Genomic DNA, 17,280 nt, shown 5'->3' with positions numbered 1-17,280 from the left:
TAGGGTTAGGGTGCAGGTGGATCAGGAGACTCGGTGGTGGATGGTGGAAATCTTTTCTGATTACTTCCCTTAGTGAAGTGAGACTATCAAATGAAAGTGAGGAGAATGGAGGATGATAGAGGTCTGAAAAGACAAAAGAAGATGTAACACCGGCTGAGAAAGCAAAGGGTGACATAACAGGGAAACGTTACAGGATTCCTGAGAATCACTAAAAGCCTGTTTGAGGTTTGTGGTCATTGGTTTTGAATGAGACAAGTCTGCAACATTGTGTGTGTGTGTGTGTGTGTGTGTGTGTGCGTGCGTGTGTGTGTATTAAGCTTTTATATATTTAATATGAGAGAGACAGAGAGAGAGAGCAGGAGAGGGGCAGAGAGAAAGGGAGAAATCCCAAGCAGGCTCTGCACTGCTAGCACAGAGCCTGATGCAGGGCTCAAACCCACAAACTGTGAGATTATGATTGGAGCTGAAACCAAGATGCTTAACCGACTGAGCCAAACCACCACAACCAGGAATTCTAGTACAAACCTGCGGTAAGCAGGCATGTGTGATTAACCACAGTTTAGATTCTGCCCTGTGATTAGGACCAAGGGAAAGGCAGGGGTATCGAGGGTGGGTGCAAGAGAGTGAGTTCAATGATGACATGTGGACTCCAGCTGGGTAAAGAAGGAGGGAAGAAGTAAAGGGTGGTGTTGGCATTGGAAAGATGGCAGATAGGGTCAATGGACTAACCAGAGGCCCCAGTGGCACTGCAGACTGTTGGGAGGCAGGGGCTTAGAGAAAATGAGATGGAATGGTAGGAGGTGGCTGTCATAGAGAGAAATGTTTGCAATTGAGACTTGGGTGGAAATATTCGCAAAGACAGAGTTTACTGGATGCATGATTAGGAGGATATGGTGGTTAAGCTGATTTAAAGGTGGTTGGGAAGCTCAGGGGCAAATGCAGAGTGAAAAAATGGGAAAGTGAATGCCAAAATGGAATTATAAATGAATTAACTCTTTTTCTTTGTGTGTTATTCTATTTCCCAAATATTACACAATGTGCATATATTACTATATAAGCAGAAAAAAAGTTAGGTAAAATCAAAGATATTACTCAAAGATAAAAAGGAAAAAAATCCCTTTATTTTATTGTGAGTCAATTACTGCTATGTACAAGTACCCAGTCCACAAAGCTCATAAAGTTATTCCCGTTCTAGAGTTGTACCAGTACTTCCAAGCATCTAACAGAATCATTTAAAATGAGACCAAATGACAGATATGAGTTTCACAGTGTACGTACTCTGTTTCAAAAAAAGCCTACTTTAAAATACATATATATTTGTACTTGCTATGTTTGCATTTGCATTAAGAAATCCTGAAATTATCTCTGGGATGCAAAGGTGGGAGGACTGGGCATTTAGTGGACAGAAATGCAGGCAACACTTATCTTGAATACCTCTTTGTATTTTCTTATCGTTGAACAATGTAAAGATAATACCTATTCAAAAATAGATTTAAAAAGTTAAAATTAATACAATTTAAAATTTTTAGTAGAAAAATCCTCTTTTAAAAATTCATATATGCTGAAGTTATGTTATAAAATGCTTCTTTGTATTAGCAAATCAGTCTTTCTTTAAACAAAGAATTTCCCCTAGTACTTTTTTAAAAGCCTTCCATTTTTAGGAATTCAGCTACTGTTCAAAGATACAAATGTGATATTCACATCCTTAAAAGCAAACTGCAGACTTTTTTTTCCCTTTTTAATTTTAAAGTGAGCAGGGGAAAGGGGCAGAGAGAGAGAGACAGAGACAGAGACAGAGAGAGAGAGAATCTCAAGTAGGCTCCACGCTCAGTGCAGAGCCCAATGAGGGGCTGGATTCCACAACCCTGGGATCATGACCTGAGTTGAAATCAAGAGTCAGACGCTCAACCGACTGAGTCACCCAGGTGCCCCTGCAGACTTCTGAGGAAAGCCAGATCCTACCAGAAAGAAAGCTAAATAACTTGTCACATGAAACATGTACTTCACCAGAAGAGAGTTACATGTCTTTGGTATGGCTCCAGAGTTTAGAATGAGAGGCAATGGATTTAAGTATGTTCTAAGCAGGTAGATTCAAGTCACCACAGGGAAAAGAACAATTAAAACTGTCCAAAAGTAAAACCAGGCGGCAGGATTGCAAATCAGGAAATACACAGGATTGCAAATGTTCCACTAACAGCTGTAAGACTTTAGTAAGCCTTTTTACACCCTGAAGGCTGGACCATGGGTTCTCTAGGATCCTTCCAAGCTCCCCAGTCCATGGTTTTGTATGTAGTGTGAGTTCTCTCTGTTGAGAGTTAAGCAGTGGTTGAGGGATGATGGTCTAGGAGTCTATCATGGCTTAAGAGGATGAACTGGAGCAGGTTTCAAATAGATTAACTACTGGTGCCTGACAGTAAATCTGAGGACCTCTGGCCATGGACCCCAATCCATGCTACATTAAAAAGCTCAATGCAGGGGCGCCTGGGTGGCGCAGTCGGTTAAGCGTCCAACTTCAGCCAGGTCACGATCTCGCGGTCCGTGAGTTCGAGCCCCGCGTCGGGCTCTGGGCGGATGGCTCAGAGCCTGGAGCCTGTTTCCGATTCTGTGTCTCCCTCTCTCTCTGCCCCTCCCCCGTTCATGCTGTGTCTCTCTCTGTCCCGAAAATAAATAAACGTTGAAAAAAAAAAATTAAAAAAAAAAAAAAAAAGCTCAATGCAAAGTTCATCACTTTCTATGGGCACCAGGATGTGAGCACAAAAGTTGCTCAAATATGATTATGCAGAAGAGCCAGGATGCATCCCTATTAATTTTTAAGATTATCACCAAAAAGGAATTACAACATTTCAAAGTGAAGGTGGAGAACTCATAGACCCTGAGAATAACTCCACAAACATCTAAGGACCCAAGAATTCCAAGGTTGAGAACAACTTCACTAAATCACTCATAAAGTATCTGACCTAGAAGATTTTGTGAATCAAATATGGCACAAAAGTTATCTACAAAATGAAGTAAACTTCTAATTTGGTCTACCTCAGTGGAGACTTGATCACTGATTGATAAGGGGCTGCTATTCAGCAGCATTCACCATAGTGTTATACATACTGGTCAATGTGTTTTGATTGGTCAGTAACCATATTGTACCAGCTGCTTGTATGTTTGAATTACCTGAGCAGTGGCTAAGGGAAACCCTGGTGATATCACAACTGCCCACTGCCATGGTGAAACCTTGTAGCAGAGGCCACTAGGATGCTGTGGTGACTAATATCTCTAATAATAATCAACACCAAGAGTATCATTATTAAATAACTAACATTTGTATAATATTCTATTAAAATTTTCCACGTCCTTCATTTTGTTTGGTATAAGCCCAACTTTTGAGAAAAAAAAAAAGAAAACAAAGAAAAAAATCTAACTACAGCTCTTGTAGATTGAGCAAAACTAGGCAAAATATACAGAAACCTCACTGGGTCTGCACATTTCTTTCATAAATGTCTGCACAGACAATGGCGGTAGTCTCTGCTGAATAGCTGTGACCAAATCACTTGCTGTGCTCCACTCTAAATTATCACACACGTGGGCGCACGCACACACACACACACACACACACAGACGAGGGAAAAGTGTGTAGATGCTCCATTTAGGAGAAATGACTGAAGGATAATTGTACTCCTACTGTCTGCATAGGCGTGTGACTTACAGTCCTAAATGTCTAGTGACCCCTAAAGTGCCTGCTGGAGAACTGAAAAGAAAATTCATGGGAAAGTTTCCTGATCCTAGAACTTAACCTTGCACAACCACTAAGTTCCAGCAAAACAAAAATACAAAATAGACCACAGGACCGGGACTTATACATAAAACCCCAAATGTTGCTGAGGAGGGAGAGTTCATTAGCAGTGTTTTGTCCAGCTGGATTCAGAGCCAAGAGCTAGCCTGCTGCTGCCGGGGACATTGTGAATCAGTCCGGGGAAAACCAGCATTTCCCTAAGAGGACATCGGTGGGTATTAGTATTGATTTGTGGCTAAAATTCAGCTGGAATTAGACACAAAGGAACTCAAACTCTATTTCCGTTAGGTGACTGCCAGAGGTATCTGCCACGTAAAGGTCTTGTATATACCTCACAACAACTAGATTTAAATGGATTTATATATTAACCTATCCTTATCTTAAATAGGTAATTTTTCTCTACTTTATAGATAAGGCTCGAAAAACTAGCTTTACTTAGTGTCTCAGAGCCAGAAAGTCACAAGGCAAAACAGAAACCAAAGGCTTCTATCTCCAGATTCTTTGCTCTTTGCTTTGTACCACACCATCTTTCACTTGCAGAGAAGGACTATGAAGTGGCCAAAAGCTGTGTATATCCAACTGGGGAAGGACTGTAATCACCAGCTGTTCGCTTTGACTTGTATATACAAAGGTTCTGGAAGATCATTTGACTTACACGTTAATAATTACAAAATCAGGCATCACTGAGAGTTATTCTTCTTCATTCCTGGATATCTTTCATGGATGTCTACATATCCAAGGAAATGTTCCTAAAAAGCCCTGTTATGTCCCATGACATTCCAGTTCACTCAAGTGGGAAATAAAACCCTGTAAACAATAACTGGCTGGGGGACTATAGCAAATCACTCTGCCTCCTTGGGCCTCAACCTCTTCATCAATAAATAAAGGCCTTAGGTACAGGACTTTCAATCTCCCTCCCTTAGAAAATAAAAAAGAAAAATTCCTCTTGAAATTGAAAAAAAAAAGTTCACATACATAAAGATATTCAAAACCTTAATGTAAAAAGTAGCAAGGCTTCCATACAGAACCACACTCCCCACCAAGGCACAGCCAGACAACTCTCTAAGGAGAGGACAACAACTTCTGTGAATAGCTTCATCCCTAAGGCTGTCTCTCTCCTCAATTCTTTGGGCCAGAGAAATAGAGCATGTTGGAGACAAGGCAGGGGCTGTTGGCTTTAGTCAGCACAGTGCAGCCACCAAAAGAACCTCTGGCCAAGAGAGAGATGCTATAGTGCAGACTGAGTCCTGATTCAAGCTTCACCTGAAGCCAGCACTACCCAATTGTGTGTTTTCAGATGAATGAGGCAATAAATTCCTTTCTTTGCTTTGGTTGGTGTGATGTGGGTGTTCTGTCATCAGCACCTGAAAATTTCTGATCGACACAGAATTTAACCTCAGCCTGTAAAGTCTCTGATCCCAGAGTGGCTGAGTTGTCTCTCTTCATACTGAACTATCATCTTCCTAGAGCCAAACCTGTTCCCAACCCAAGATAAAGAGTTCCTGTGGAACACCTTCGTTATACTAAAGCTGGAAATGGGCACCATATAGACAAAAATTTCACCCCAGCAGATGTGTAGATGAGAAGCCTTAGGAAGTGGAGAGCAGAGAAAGGGTCAATGAACCATGTGTGATCTCATCATTATCCAATGTCCAAAACAAGGCTATGCAAAAGGGACACAGAATGTTAACAAGGGGTGGTCATACAGAGAGGAAATCAAAGCTCAGTTGAGGTTAAGAATAGTGGTTCTTTAGAGCTCAAAGGAATCTTAAAATGTATCTGGTACTACCTTTTACCTCACAGATACACAAACCAAGGCCAATTGCTTTTTCTCAGGGCACAAAACTAATGCCAAGACTACAACCAAAGGCTTCAATAAAGAAAGTGTTCTAACAATTAGACCTGTCAAAAATAAAAAAAAAATTTTTTTAAAGAATTTGTTGAATCAGAAAATAGGGCATTTCCTATTATTAGAATGACAGGCTCACCATCTATCAATGATTCCTATGGTGGGTGGGAGATTGGAAGAGATGACCAAAGTTTCCTTTCAAGTCAAAGAGTCATTGAGAACTCTCTACTACAATAAAAGTTTTTCCTGTGGCACAGGGAATACTAGTTTTTTCCGTAGTGTATAAGCAGGTTGGGGCATCTGTCTCTTTGTTCCTTCTTTGTTTGCTTGTTGACTCACATCATTGTTGACAGCAGTGAGGATGGATAAGATATCTTCATGTCTGCAGGCAGATAAGAAAAAATATTTTCAATCAGGAGACAGAAATCACATACCAGGTCATACAAAGAAACCCTAAAACATGTGGCTTCTTCCTAGTCTAACAGGGCAAAATTCTAACTGGAATCCTGTCAAATATAAAGAAATTCTTATTTTGAAATTAAAAAAAGAAATGCTAAATTATACAAAAGTTTTCAATATTACATTTAATGTTTAAGAACACTATAATAGACACATCTTGCATTTTAACTTTTTTTAGTTTATTATTTATCTTGGGGAGGGTGTGGTGGGAAAGAAATTGAGAGACACAATCCCAAGCAGGCCCTGTGCTGAGAATGTGGAGCCTGGTGTAGGGCTTATACTCACAAACCTTGAGATCATGACCTGAGCCAAAACCAAGAGTCGGATGCTTAACCGATTGAGCCAGCCAGGTGGCCCTCTTTTTTCTTTTAAGCAATCTACACCCAACATGGGGCTTGAACCTGACCCTGAGATTAAGAGTGTCACGCTTTTCTGACTGAGCCAGACGGCTGCTCCACAACTTACATTTTAAGGTCATTGGTCCACAAAGGAAGGTTGCACATAATTATTTTTCCATGTTTCTCCTCCAAGCTGGTGGATATAGACAGACACACAGACAGACAGATGATAGATAGATAGATCGATAGATAGATAGATAGATAGATAGAATAGATAGGTAGGTGATAAAGATAGAGAAGAACTCTACTATTTTTTTTAAGTTTATTTTGAGAGAGAGTGCACATGTGCACAAGTTAGGGAGGAACAGAAAGAGAGAATCCCAAGCAGGCTCTGCCCTGTCAGCACAGAAAGCCTGACACAGGGCCCAAATCCACAAACCATGAGATCATGACCTGAGCTGAAGTCAAGAGTTGGACGCTTAACCGATTGAGCCACCCAGGTGCCCCAAGGGACCCTACTATTACTAATGCCCTCTCTATTCTTGGTTTGAGGAGGATACAAAGATAAACATGACACAAATTTCTAGGCACTTCAAATGCAGACATAAAGCATGTACCAAATATGGTATATACACAAAATGCATACTCTAAGGCAGAATGTGATCAATACTATATGAAAAGTGGACAAAGTTCCACTGCAAGTTCAGAGGAAAAAGAGCACTTCCTGGATTCCATACAGGAGGTAGCTTGTGAGCCTGGGCTTGTAGGACATTTAACATTTACCAAAATGTTCCAGGGATGGGCAATTCATACCACTGGAAAAAAAAAAAAAAAAAAAAAAAAGCAAGGCTCTGGAAATAGAACTCAGGTTTGAAGCATAGTTCCATCACTCGTGGACCCGTGTGGTCTTAGGCACAGTCACTTATTTCACACTAAATATGCCTCTGTTTTCTCAGCTGTAAAATAAGGACCATAAGAATACCCATTTTAGGGACTGCCATGAGAAGTAAATGAAGTAAATTTATGTAAAGCACATAGAAAACTGGCTATAATATTCCACTGACCATCATTTTTATTATTATTAATATTGCCACTACTTATCCTCATCATCATTGCTATGTTCAAGGGACAGCAGGCCTTGCCTGGTTCTTAGTTCTTACATCCTGTCTCACACCAGCTGTTCTCTCTGCCTCTGGATCTTCCTGTGGCTGACTCATCACCACTCAGTCTCACTTGAAATATCACCTCTACCAAGAAGCCTTCTCAGGTAGCTCCCTGCCCCATTCTCTACAATATCTTGTTTGCTTTCTTCACAGCAGGTATCACTTCCTGAAATTATCTTATTAATTTAAATATTTACCTTCTTACCTTTACTTACTCACTGGTCTATAAGCTCCATGGAGAAGACATTCTGTCTCCCTTATTCATAACTTACCCCTAGCCCCTAGCTCGGTACCCAGGACAGTACGCACACAGTAAGTCCTTGATAAATCTGCCTTGTCCTCAAAGTCATAGGACATTGGTTTTTGATGGCTATGGTGGGGATGGAGGGATTAATGAAGAAGATGGAAAAGCTAAGGTTGACTCGAGGTTCCAATCCTGAATTCCTAGTTCCGAATTCCCAGAACACTTTGACCATTCCTTAAAATGTGAATTCAGGAGAAGAAGGCAGATAGAGAGGGCTGGAAGATGAATTGAGGACTATGCATACTGAATATGAGCTCCAAGGGCAACAAGGAGGTGGGATGTCTGGTAGGCTGCAAGAAATGTATTGGACCGACCCTAAGAATGAGATTCACTCAGTCACTCATTGGTCCAGCAAATATTTATCAAGCTCAACAATATATCATCAGGTACTGTGTCAAGTGCTAAGGACATAAAGTTGAATGAAATAACTCTGCTCTCCAAAAACTCAGAGATTAATGGACCAGAGATGGCAACTTTGGAGACATTTTCATGGAGGTCAAGCGGCCTCCAGGGTATAGCTGAAGCTGCCCGGAGCTATAAAGAACATAGAATGGGGTACAGGGCAGAACTGCAGTGAAGGCCCATTTCCAGGGTACCAGGTAAGGAGCACGTGGTAGATACAGATGGAAAGTTGTCAGAGCAGTGGCAGGAGATCAAAGGTATAATGCCAAAGGCAATACATAGGCACTCAGTAAACATGAGTGACTGATAAATAAATGAAGGAACAAATAAAAGGCCCTCTTACCTTTATTTATACTGTTTCCTTCTGCCCAGCATTTCTTTCATCTCAATTATTTACCTAACATCTATTTGTCATCTCTAGAAGCTTTCCCTGATCCTTCAAATCTGGGTGAGATACTAGTTCTATGTGTTTCCATAACACTTATGCTGTATAATGTGTATTTGCCACAGGGAATGCTCTTCCCCCATCTATTTTTTCTATCTCTCTAGACTGTAAGCAACTCGAGGGCAGGGACTGTTTTTTTTTTTTAATTCTGTATCTTCCTTTCCAGTTATATGCTAGTGCTCAACATAGGTTTATTGGATGGATAAATGTTTGGATGGATGGACAGATGTTTGGATGAATGGATAGATGGATGACGATGAATGGATGGATAGATGGGACAGATGGATGAGTAGACTGATGGATGGATGGACAGACAGATGCATGGGTGGGTATGTGAAGAGACAGACGAACAGGTAAGTAGATAGATGGATGGACAAACAGGTAGGTAAATAGTACAACTCAAACATCTCACCTTGGGACCAAGTTCTTCAGATTATTATACAGAGACTGAATATACCAACTGCCTTCCTCTACATGCCGAAAGGATACATAGCCAGGGACAGTGGCCAGGCCAAGAAGGAAATCTGCATCACTGGGAACACTGGCCAGAAGAGAAGGGGTAGGAGGTGAATGCTCGGAATTTACAGCATCTGCTTCAATGGATACAGAAGGTTGTATCTCTTCACCCTGACAGGCCTGGATAAAAAAGAGTTTGGGTTTATGAGCCAGGCCAGGGCACTGCTGGGCTGTGAAATGAGACATGATCTCCCGAATGGGAACAAGGGCCTCATCTGAGGAGTAGACAGCTCCAAATTTCCCATGGGTCAGAACACAGAACACAAAGCAATCTCCATCAGCATGGCCTGGATGACTCTTATATTCCTTCAGAACCTCATCTAGACGTCCTTTGGTCACATTATTATATATATGTACGCTGAACCCCAGCCACTGAAACACACGCTCCAAGCACTCTGTTAAAAAAAAAAAAAGGAAAGAAAGGGGAAATAATAAAATGAGATAGAGTAAAATGAAACAAAATTAAGGGGTGGAACAATGTTAATAGTTATAAAACTTGCACAGCAAGTAGCCTGAAGCTTGGGTTTTTATTTTGCTTTCATAACAATAAAATTTTATTATTTACCTACCTTCTTATAGTACCCACAGCACTATCACAATGGTCCTGAGAGTCAGCAGAGGACACAGTTTCATCCTACTTCACAGATGAGGAAGCCAAGGCCCAGGACTCACCCACAGTCACAAACTACTTTGTGGTGGAGCCACAGCTCAAACCCAGTTTTTTTGTTGCTGATGCACCATGCTTTCCCCCAACCCACAGAGCTGTACATGGTCAGGGACTCCTTTTGCTCTTTCAGCAGATTGGTAATACCCCAAGTGCTATGGTCTTCATGTTTGTGTCCCCCTAAAATTCATATGTTGAAATCCTAACCCCCAAGGTGAGGGTATGAGGAAGTGGGGCCTTTGGGAGGTGATTAGGTCGTGAGGGGAGAGCCCATAAAGAGACCCCAGGAAAAAAAAAAAAACAAAGAGACTCCAGAAAGCTCTTCTGCCATGTGAGGACACAGCACAAAGACTGCTACCTAGGAAGCGGGCTTTCACCAGGCATCAAAATGTCAGAGCCTTGATCTTGGACTTCCCAGCCTCCAGAACTGTTAGAAATAAATGTGTGTCGGGGCGCCTGGGTGGCGCAGTCGGTTGAGCATCCGACTTCAACCAGGTCACGATCTCACGGTCCGGGAGTTCGAGCCCCGCGTCGGGCTCTGGGGTGATGGCTCAGAGCCTGGAGCCTGTTTCCGATTCTGTGTCTCCCTCTCTCTCTGCCCCTCCCCCGTTCATGCTCTGTCTCTCTCTGTCCCAAAAATAAATAAATGTTGAAAAAAAAAAATTAAAAAAAAAAAAAAAAAGAAAGAAATGTGTGTCATTTATAAGCCATCTAGTTTATAGTATTTCATTACAGCAGCCCAGGTAGGCTAAGACACCTGGGATATACAAGAGGCTTAGAACATTTATATTATCCTTACATTTAAATTTTTTTAATGTTTATTTATTTTTGAGACAGAGAGAGAGGGAGAGAGAGACAGAGCATGAGTGGGGGAGTGGCAGCGAGAGAGGGAGACACAGAATCCAGGAAGGCTCCAGGCTCTGAGCTGTCAGCACAGAGCCAGATACAGGACTCCAACCCACAAACCCTGAGATCATGACCTGAACTGTAGTCAGATGCTTAACCAACTGAGTCATCCAGGTGCCCCATATCATCCTTACATTTAAATGGAAGATAGGGGCGCCTGGGTGGCTCAGTCGGTTAAGCGTCCGACTTCAGCCAGGCCACGATCTCGCGGTCCGTGAGTTCGAGCCCCGCATTGGGCTCTGGGCTGATGGCTCAGAGCCTGGAGCCTGTTTCCGATTCTGTGTCTCCCTCTCTCTCTGCCCCTCCCCCGCTCATGCTGTGTCTCTCTCTGTCTCAAAAATAAATAAACGCTAAAAAAAATAAAATAAAATAAATGGAAGATAAAAAATTACAGAAAGAAAATATGAAAATTAAAAAAAAAATGATTTTAAGATCCCCAACTTGCATCTTATAGACTATTCAGACTTTCTTACCAGCATCTTTATGAGTCCCTGGTCGATCTGAGAGTGAGGTAAAGCTGTGGTTATTGACAACAACACAGTGGCCTCTGTGCTTCCGATCCATTCTGTACATAGTTGCTTCCTTGAAAGAAGAAGAAATAGAATGACTTATTAGGGAATCCTCATTTTAAGGGTTTAATGTTTCTAACCAATCACTTCATTTATCAGTACCAAAGGCTGAGAGTTCTCAAGGCTATGGTCCTGGTCTAGAATTACTCAATTAAGTCCAAGGTGAAATGCCAGGTATTGATTAAAATTCAGACTTCATTTGGTTTGACTGCAGAATGTCAATTAGCAGTGTTAAATAACAGAATATGTAATTTAACTTCAGCAAATCAAGAGCTTATGCAAAAGCATCTTCCTTTCTGTTTTCTTTTTTGTTTCTGTGTTTTTTTAGAGAGAGAGAGCTAGCACAAGCCAGGTAGAGGGGCAGAGGGAGGGAGGAAGAGAGAGAAAGAGAGAGAATCTCATAAGCCAGGTAGAGGGGCAGAAGGAGGGAGGGAGAGAGAGAGAGAGAGAGAGAGAAAGAGAGGGAATCTCAAGTGGGCTCCACGCTCAGCACAGAACCCAACGCAGGGCTCGATGTCACAACCCTGGGATCATGACCTGAGCCAAAATCAAGAGTCAGACTCTCAATTGACTGAGCCACCCAGGCACCCCACATCTTCCCTTTTGGATTAGCAAAGTGAAGGAAGTATAAGTAAGGATCTAACAAGACAATAAAGATATCAAATGTTTATTTCTTTTTCAGATGGTAAGATTCTGAAGTGATCTGACTCCCCCAAAAAAAGAAAAGTCTCTTTTGTAGAGATCACAGTGAGAATTTTAAAATACGTGCAATTATTTCTGAAGGTTATTGTAAACAGCATGTAATTACAAGTGAGCTGAGTTGGCTCCAGTGGGACCTCTGTGTGGCTGAAGTGATCTCCTAAAAACACGGTATATCTTTGATCCAAGCAGAAAAGAAGTGGCTTCAGTCAATAGAAAAGAAACTCCCCTACCTGGAAATAATTCAAAGGCTGTGTGTGGCTGTAATGGCAACAGCATTGCCTCCATAGGCAAAGGTGAACACACTTCTGATTGTTTCAGAAAAAGGTGGGATAATCACAGAGACAGAAACAAGAACAATGACAGAAACAAACAGCTCTGAGCCCTCAAAGTCATTAAGGGATGGACCCTAGCTGGAGAAGACCTTTGTGCTGGTTTCAGAAGTTAAAGTCTCAGCAGATGCTCCCAAGATCTCTATGGAGACCAGGGTTTCTCTGTCGCCTTGAAAGAGAAGTTCTCAGACTCTTCAAATATCTTTCCCCAAACATTTAGATTTCCTTACAGAAGATGGGTTAAGAGTCAAGATCACGTGAATCAGCTAAAGTATTTCTGGCAGAAAGCTTGGCTGGGTTGAGGCAGTATCTATCTGTTACTGGATATAGACAGGCTGGACGGACACCAGGAAGAGGAGGGGGAAAAACAGAAAGCCCAGAGAACCCAGTCTGGGTAGGGCAAAAATCAGACCACAGCCCAGAATTCATTTAGTCATGTCTTTGGCATCGGCTAAAGATCGCATTGCTCTGAAGTGTTCCTGCAAATTTCTTGGTTCCTCTAAATATGAATCCACCACAGATGACGCCAGTGATGCGTTGTCACGTAGCAATACAGGAAAACGAAACTTGAAACTTTTCTTCTCCCACATCCAGCAAGCTTTCAGTAGAATCCAGCAAGCTCTGCCCTTGTCTCTAAGGCTTGAGTTAGTTATTAACTATAGTTAAGGGTCACTCCTGGGTGCACAGCTCAGGCTGAGTGAATCCAGCATCCCCAGACCATAGAACACAGCCAAAAGGGGCCAAACTTCAGCTGTACACAGCACCTATAAATTCCTCCTCACCTTGGGAGAAGGTAATACTGCAAGAAAGCCATGTTCAAACTTCCAAACCACAGAATTGCAAAACTCAAAGAAACTCACTTTTTTTTTTCTAATTTTTTTTTTAACGTTTATTTATTTTTGAGACAGAGAGAGACAGAGCATGAACGGGGGAGGGTCAGAGAGAGGGAGACACAGAATCCGAAACAGGCTCCAGGCTCTGAGCTGTCAGCACAGAGCCCGACGCGGGGCTCAAACTCACGGACCGTGAGATCATGACCTGAGCCGAAGTCGGACGCTTAACCGACCAAGCCACCCAGGCGCCCCAGAAACTCACTTATTTTTCAGAGAAGTGAAGCAATCGCCTGAGCGCCTGAAGCCACACTGTGTTAGAGCCAGGTCTTCAGAGGGTGAGCTCTGGAGTCAGACTCCTGGGTTCAGATCCCAGTTTCACTAGTGTGTCCATTTAGGAAAGTACTACATCTGTTGAGTCTCCACTTCCTTGTCATTAAGTGAGAATAACAGTAGTACCTACCTCTGGATTGGAGGATTCAATGAGATAAGCCCTAGAAAGCTCTTAGGACAGTGCCTGCCTGGCACATAACAAGTGCTCAGTAATGGTAACTCTAATCAACATTGTATCACGCACTTTCCTGCTTAGGCAGAAAGCAGAGATTCCTGGGAATGTGAAGTGTTTGGACTCTGAAGTTTAAATTTCCAGAAAAAAAAAAAAAAAGGAATGGTCTCTGATAAACTTTACATATCACAGGGAGACTACACCAAAAACGTGTTGATAAGCCGTTTAGCTCTGTAGCAGATTCTGTAATATTTTCCTAAGGTTATGATTTTGGGGCAAAGATCCAAGGCACTAAATACATCATTGCCAAGTCCCTCCCTCTGTCATCTCTCACTCTGAAAAATACAAGCAGTATCTGGAGCCACACTACACCAGATGTTCCCAGAGTCAACATTCTGCTCTGTTATGCTGGCCTGTGGGTTTCAGCCCCACCAAGTGTTCCTTCCCTCCTTACAGAGGGTGATCTAATTCTGAAGGGTAGAGGGAGAGCAGATGCCAGCATTCCCCAGATGCTGTGGTGCAAGGGTTTCAGAGTACAAACCACCCATTTCTCTCCATTCTCCCACAGAAAAGCCTGGTAGAATCCATGCCTGAAATGAGATAAGAAATGAATTCTCCACTAATTTGTTACCTTTCTCCCTCAAAACATCTCAAATTGCTTGGTAACTGTCATATGTTTCTATTCCTGCCATACTGATCCAAGTTATATAAAGTGTATTAGAAACATCTACCATAATTCCTCATGGGCTGATCTTGCCCAGAAACCCTCTGTTGAGGAAACAGGAAATGAATGAAATGAGGAAATCCACACAGTTAGGATGAGAGTCAAAAAGCTGGACTTGATGCAAAGAACAGACACTTAATCCCCAGCAAGTTCAGCAGCAAGTGACAAAAAAGAGAATCATCTCTCTCCTTTCAGAGGAGGAGGCTCACAAAGACACAGTGGCAAAAATATAATATGGCATACGCACAAAGATATTTATTCATTGCAGCATTATTTGAAATAACGAAAGACCAGAAATAACTCTAATGTCCACCACTAGGAAGTGGGCGAAAGAGCTGTGGAGCAGGATGCAGAAGATAATTTCTGTACAGAAGATCCCGTTACATGAAGGAAGTCAAGCGAAAAACAGTATTTTAATGGGGCACCTCATTTATAATAAAGGGGACAGATGGCTGGGTTTTTTTCAAAAGTAACAACAGGATAAATAGAAAATAAACTAATAAAAAAAAGGTAATCTACGGAGGAAAGGGAAGAGGGGCAAGAATGCAATGGAGCCTCCTCTGAGTATACTCTCTGGACAATTTTTACTTTGGGCCTACAGAAACATTTTATATTATTAAATGTAAGACTGAAACATAGCCTAGGGTCCTCATCTTTTGTGCATGCTCCACCACATTCACTCCACTCCCAAACCCCTTGCCCTCAGCCTGCAGCAGAAAGTCTCAAAGGGGTTCTGGGGAGGGGTCAACACTGCCACTTGGCTACATGGGGCGCAGCACCAGACCTGTTTGAGGTGACCGGCAAGTCATCCCCAAGTTCCTGGGGGTGCCTCCCTGCTGGAGCCCACCAAGCTTCCGGCTGCAAGAGAGGGACTTATCTTCAAGCCAGACCAAAGCCGCACAGCCTCACTCCCAGGCTGCACAATACCAGAATTTCCCAACTTTGATGGAACAAATGAAAAAAAGAACTTTAGTTTCACTCTCCAAAACACTTCCGGCCTTTCTTTTTGCAAGCCGTATTTTCCTTCCTGCAAAATGCTAGTTTCTCTCAGCGACATCCAAGGACCAAGCAGGCTGTTTTCTGGGTTTATCCAGCTGGTTTTGAAAGCAGTTGAGTGAATTTTCTGAAATTAAGGGCAACACAGATACAGCAGCAGGCTCTGCCCAGCATCCCCAGGACCCAGGTTTCCTTAATTTGTCTCCTTCCTTGTGCTGATAAAATCAGCCAGAACAGGGACTAGAAATAAGCTTTAAGGTCAGCCTGGCTCTTTCTCTGAAAATGCTGCATCTTCTGTTGACACCCTCCCAAATCTCTGTGTCAGAGAGGAATGAATGAAGGAAGGAAGGAAGGAAGGAATGAATGAACGAATGGATAACTGACCCACTGCCTGGACATGCTCAGTCTTCTTTCCACTGTTTTCAAATAATAAGGGTCCAATAAGGCCTTAAGAAGAAGCTGATATTACATCTCTTCAACAGAAGAGCATGAAGAGAAAATGCAGAGTAACAGAAAGCATTAAGATAACAGAAAAGCATTAAGAAATCATATTCCACATTCAAATATATTGATTTGGTTTTTAATGTAAATCAATTTAAATAATTAGGGGTGTTACTTGAAATACAGTTTCTTCTCATTAAATGCAATGGTTGGTAGTGCTCTTTTATGTAAGAAAACCTCTAAGGTGCTAATGAAACATGATATGATTTACCAACTTTCATTTTATCCAGGGCCAGGATTGCCTAGATAACTTTTTTTTAATATCCCAAATACTCAAACTTTATTTTATTTTTTTATTTTTTCTTCCAAGATTTTATTTAAATTCAAGTTTGTTAGCATATAGTGTAGTATTAGTTTCAGGAGTAGAATTTAGTGATTCATCACTACATCTAACCTCCAGTGCTCATTACAACAAGTGCTCTCCTTAATCCCCATCACCCATTTAGCCCATCCCCCCTACTCACCCCCTCCAGTAATCCTCAGTTTGTTCTCTGTATTTAAGAGTCTCTTATGGTTTGCCTCCCCCTCTGTTTTTATCTTATTTTTCCTTCCCCTCCCCTATGTTCATCTGTTTTTTTATTTCTTAAACTCCACACATAAGTGAAATCATAGAGTATTTTTCCTTCTCTGACTTATTTCCCTTAGCATAATATACTCTAGCTCCATCCACATCATTGCAAATGGCAAGATTTCATTCTTTTTGGTATGTGTGTATCACATCTTCTTTAGCAATTCATCAGTTGATGAACATACGGGTTCTTGCCATAGTTTGGCTATTGCTGATAGTGGTGTTATAAATATTGGGGTGCAGGTACCCCTTTGAATCAGTATTTTTGTGTTCTCCAGATAAATACCTAGTAGTGCAATTGCTGGGTTGTAAGATAATTCTATTTTTAACTTTCTGAGGAACCTCCATGCTGTTTTCCAGAATTGCTACACCAGTTCGCATTCCCACCAACAGTGTAAGAAAGTTCCCCTTTCTTTGCATCTTTGTCAACAACTATTGTTTCCTGAGTTGTTCATTTTAGCCATTCTGATAGGTGTGAAGTGGTATCTCATCATGGTTTTGATTTGTATTTCCCTGATGATCAGTGATGTTGAGCATCTTTTCTTGTGTCTGTTAGCCATTTGCTTGTCTTCTTTGGAGAAATGTCTGTTCACGTCTTCTGTTCATTTCTTAACTGGATTATTTATTTTTGGGGTGCTGAGTTTGATAAGTTCTTCATAGAACTTATCCAATATGTCTTTTGCAAATATCTTCTCCCATTCCATAGGTTGCCTTTCAGTTTTGTTG

At 41.7% G+C, this 17,280-nt stretch overlaps 1 protein-coding gene across 3 annotated transcripts in view; it reads right to left on the bottom strand.

Annotated features, from left to right (window-relative positions):
- Positions 1–1,099: 1,099 nt before the first annotated feature.
- The window catches only part of CASP10 (caspase 10), a 58,432-nt gene continuing 42,251 nt past the window's right edge, over positions 1,100–17,280 (bottom strand). For 2 of the 3 annotated variants that reach the window (XM_045480718.1, XM_045480719.1), the window contains 3 exons: positions 11,304–11,412; positions 9,157–9,655; positions 1,100–6,015 (listed from right to left, as the gene is read on the bottom strand). In XM_045480718.1, coding sequence (XP_045336674.1) covers positions 5,862–6,015; positions 9,157–9,655; positions 11,304–11,412 — 762 coding nt within the window. In that variant the 3' untranslated portion in view covers positions 1,100–5,861. The remainder of the gene's footprint in view (positions 6,016–9,156; positions 9,656–11,303; positions 11,413–17,280) is intronic. The other variant, XR_006713095.1, reaches the window with a different exon arrangement.

Source organism: Leopardus geoffroyi, chromosome C1, assembly GCF_018350155.1.
Source record: "Leopardus geoffroyi isolate Oge1 chromosome C1, O.geoffroyi_Oge1_pat1.0, whole genome shotgun sequence".
Lineage (NCBI taxonomy): Eukaryota > Metazoa > Chordata > Mammalia > Carnivora > Felidae > Leopardus > Leopardus geoffroyi.
The sequence above is the reverse complement of the archived record's forward strand: the minus strand, read 5'-3'. Positions and strand labels throughout refer to the sequence as shown.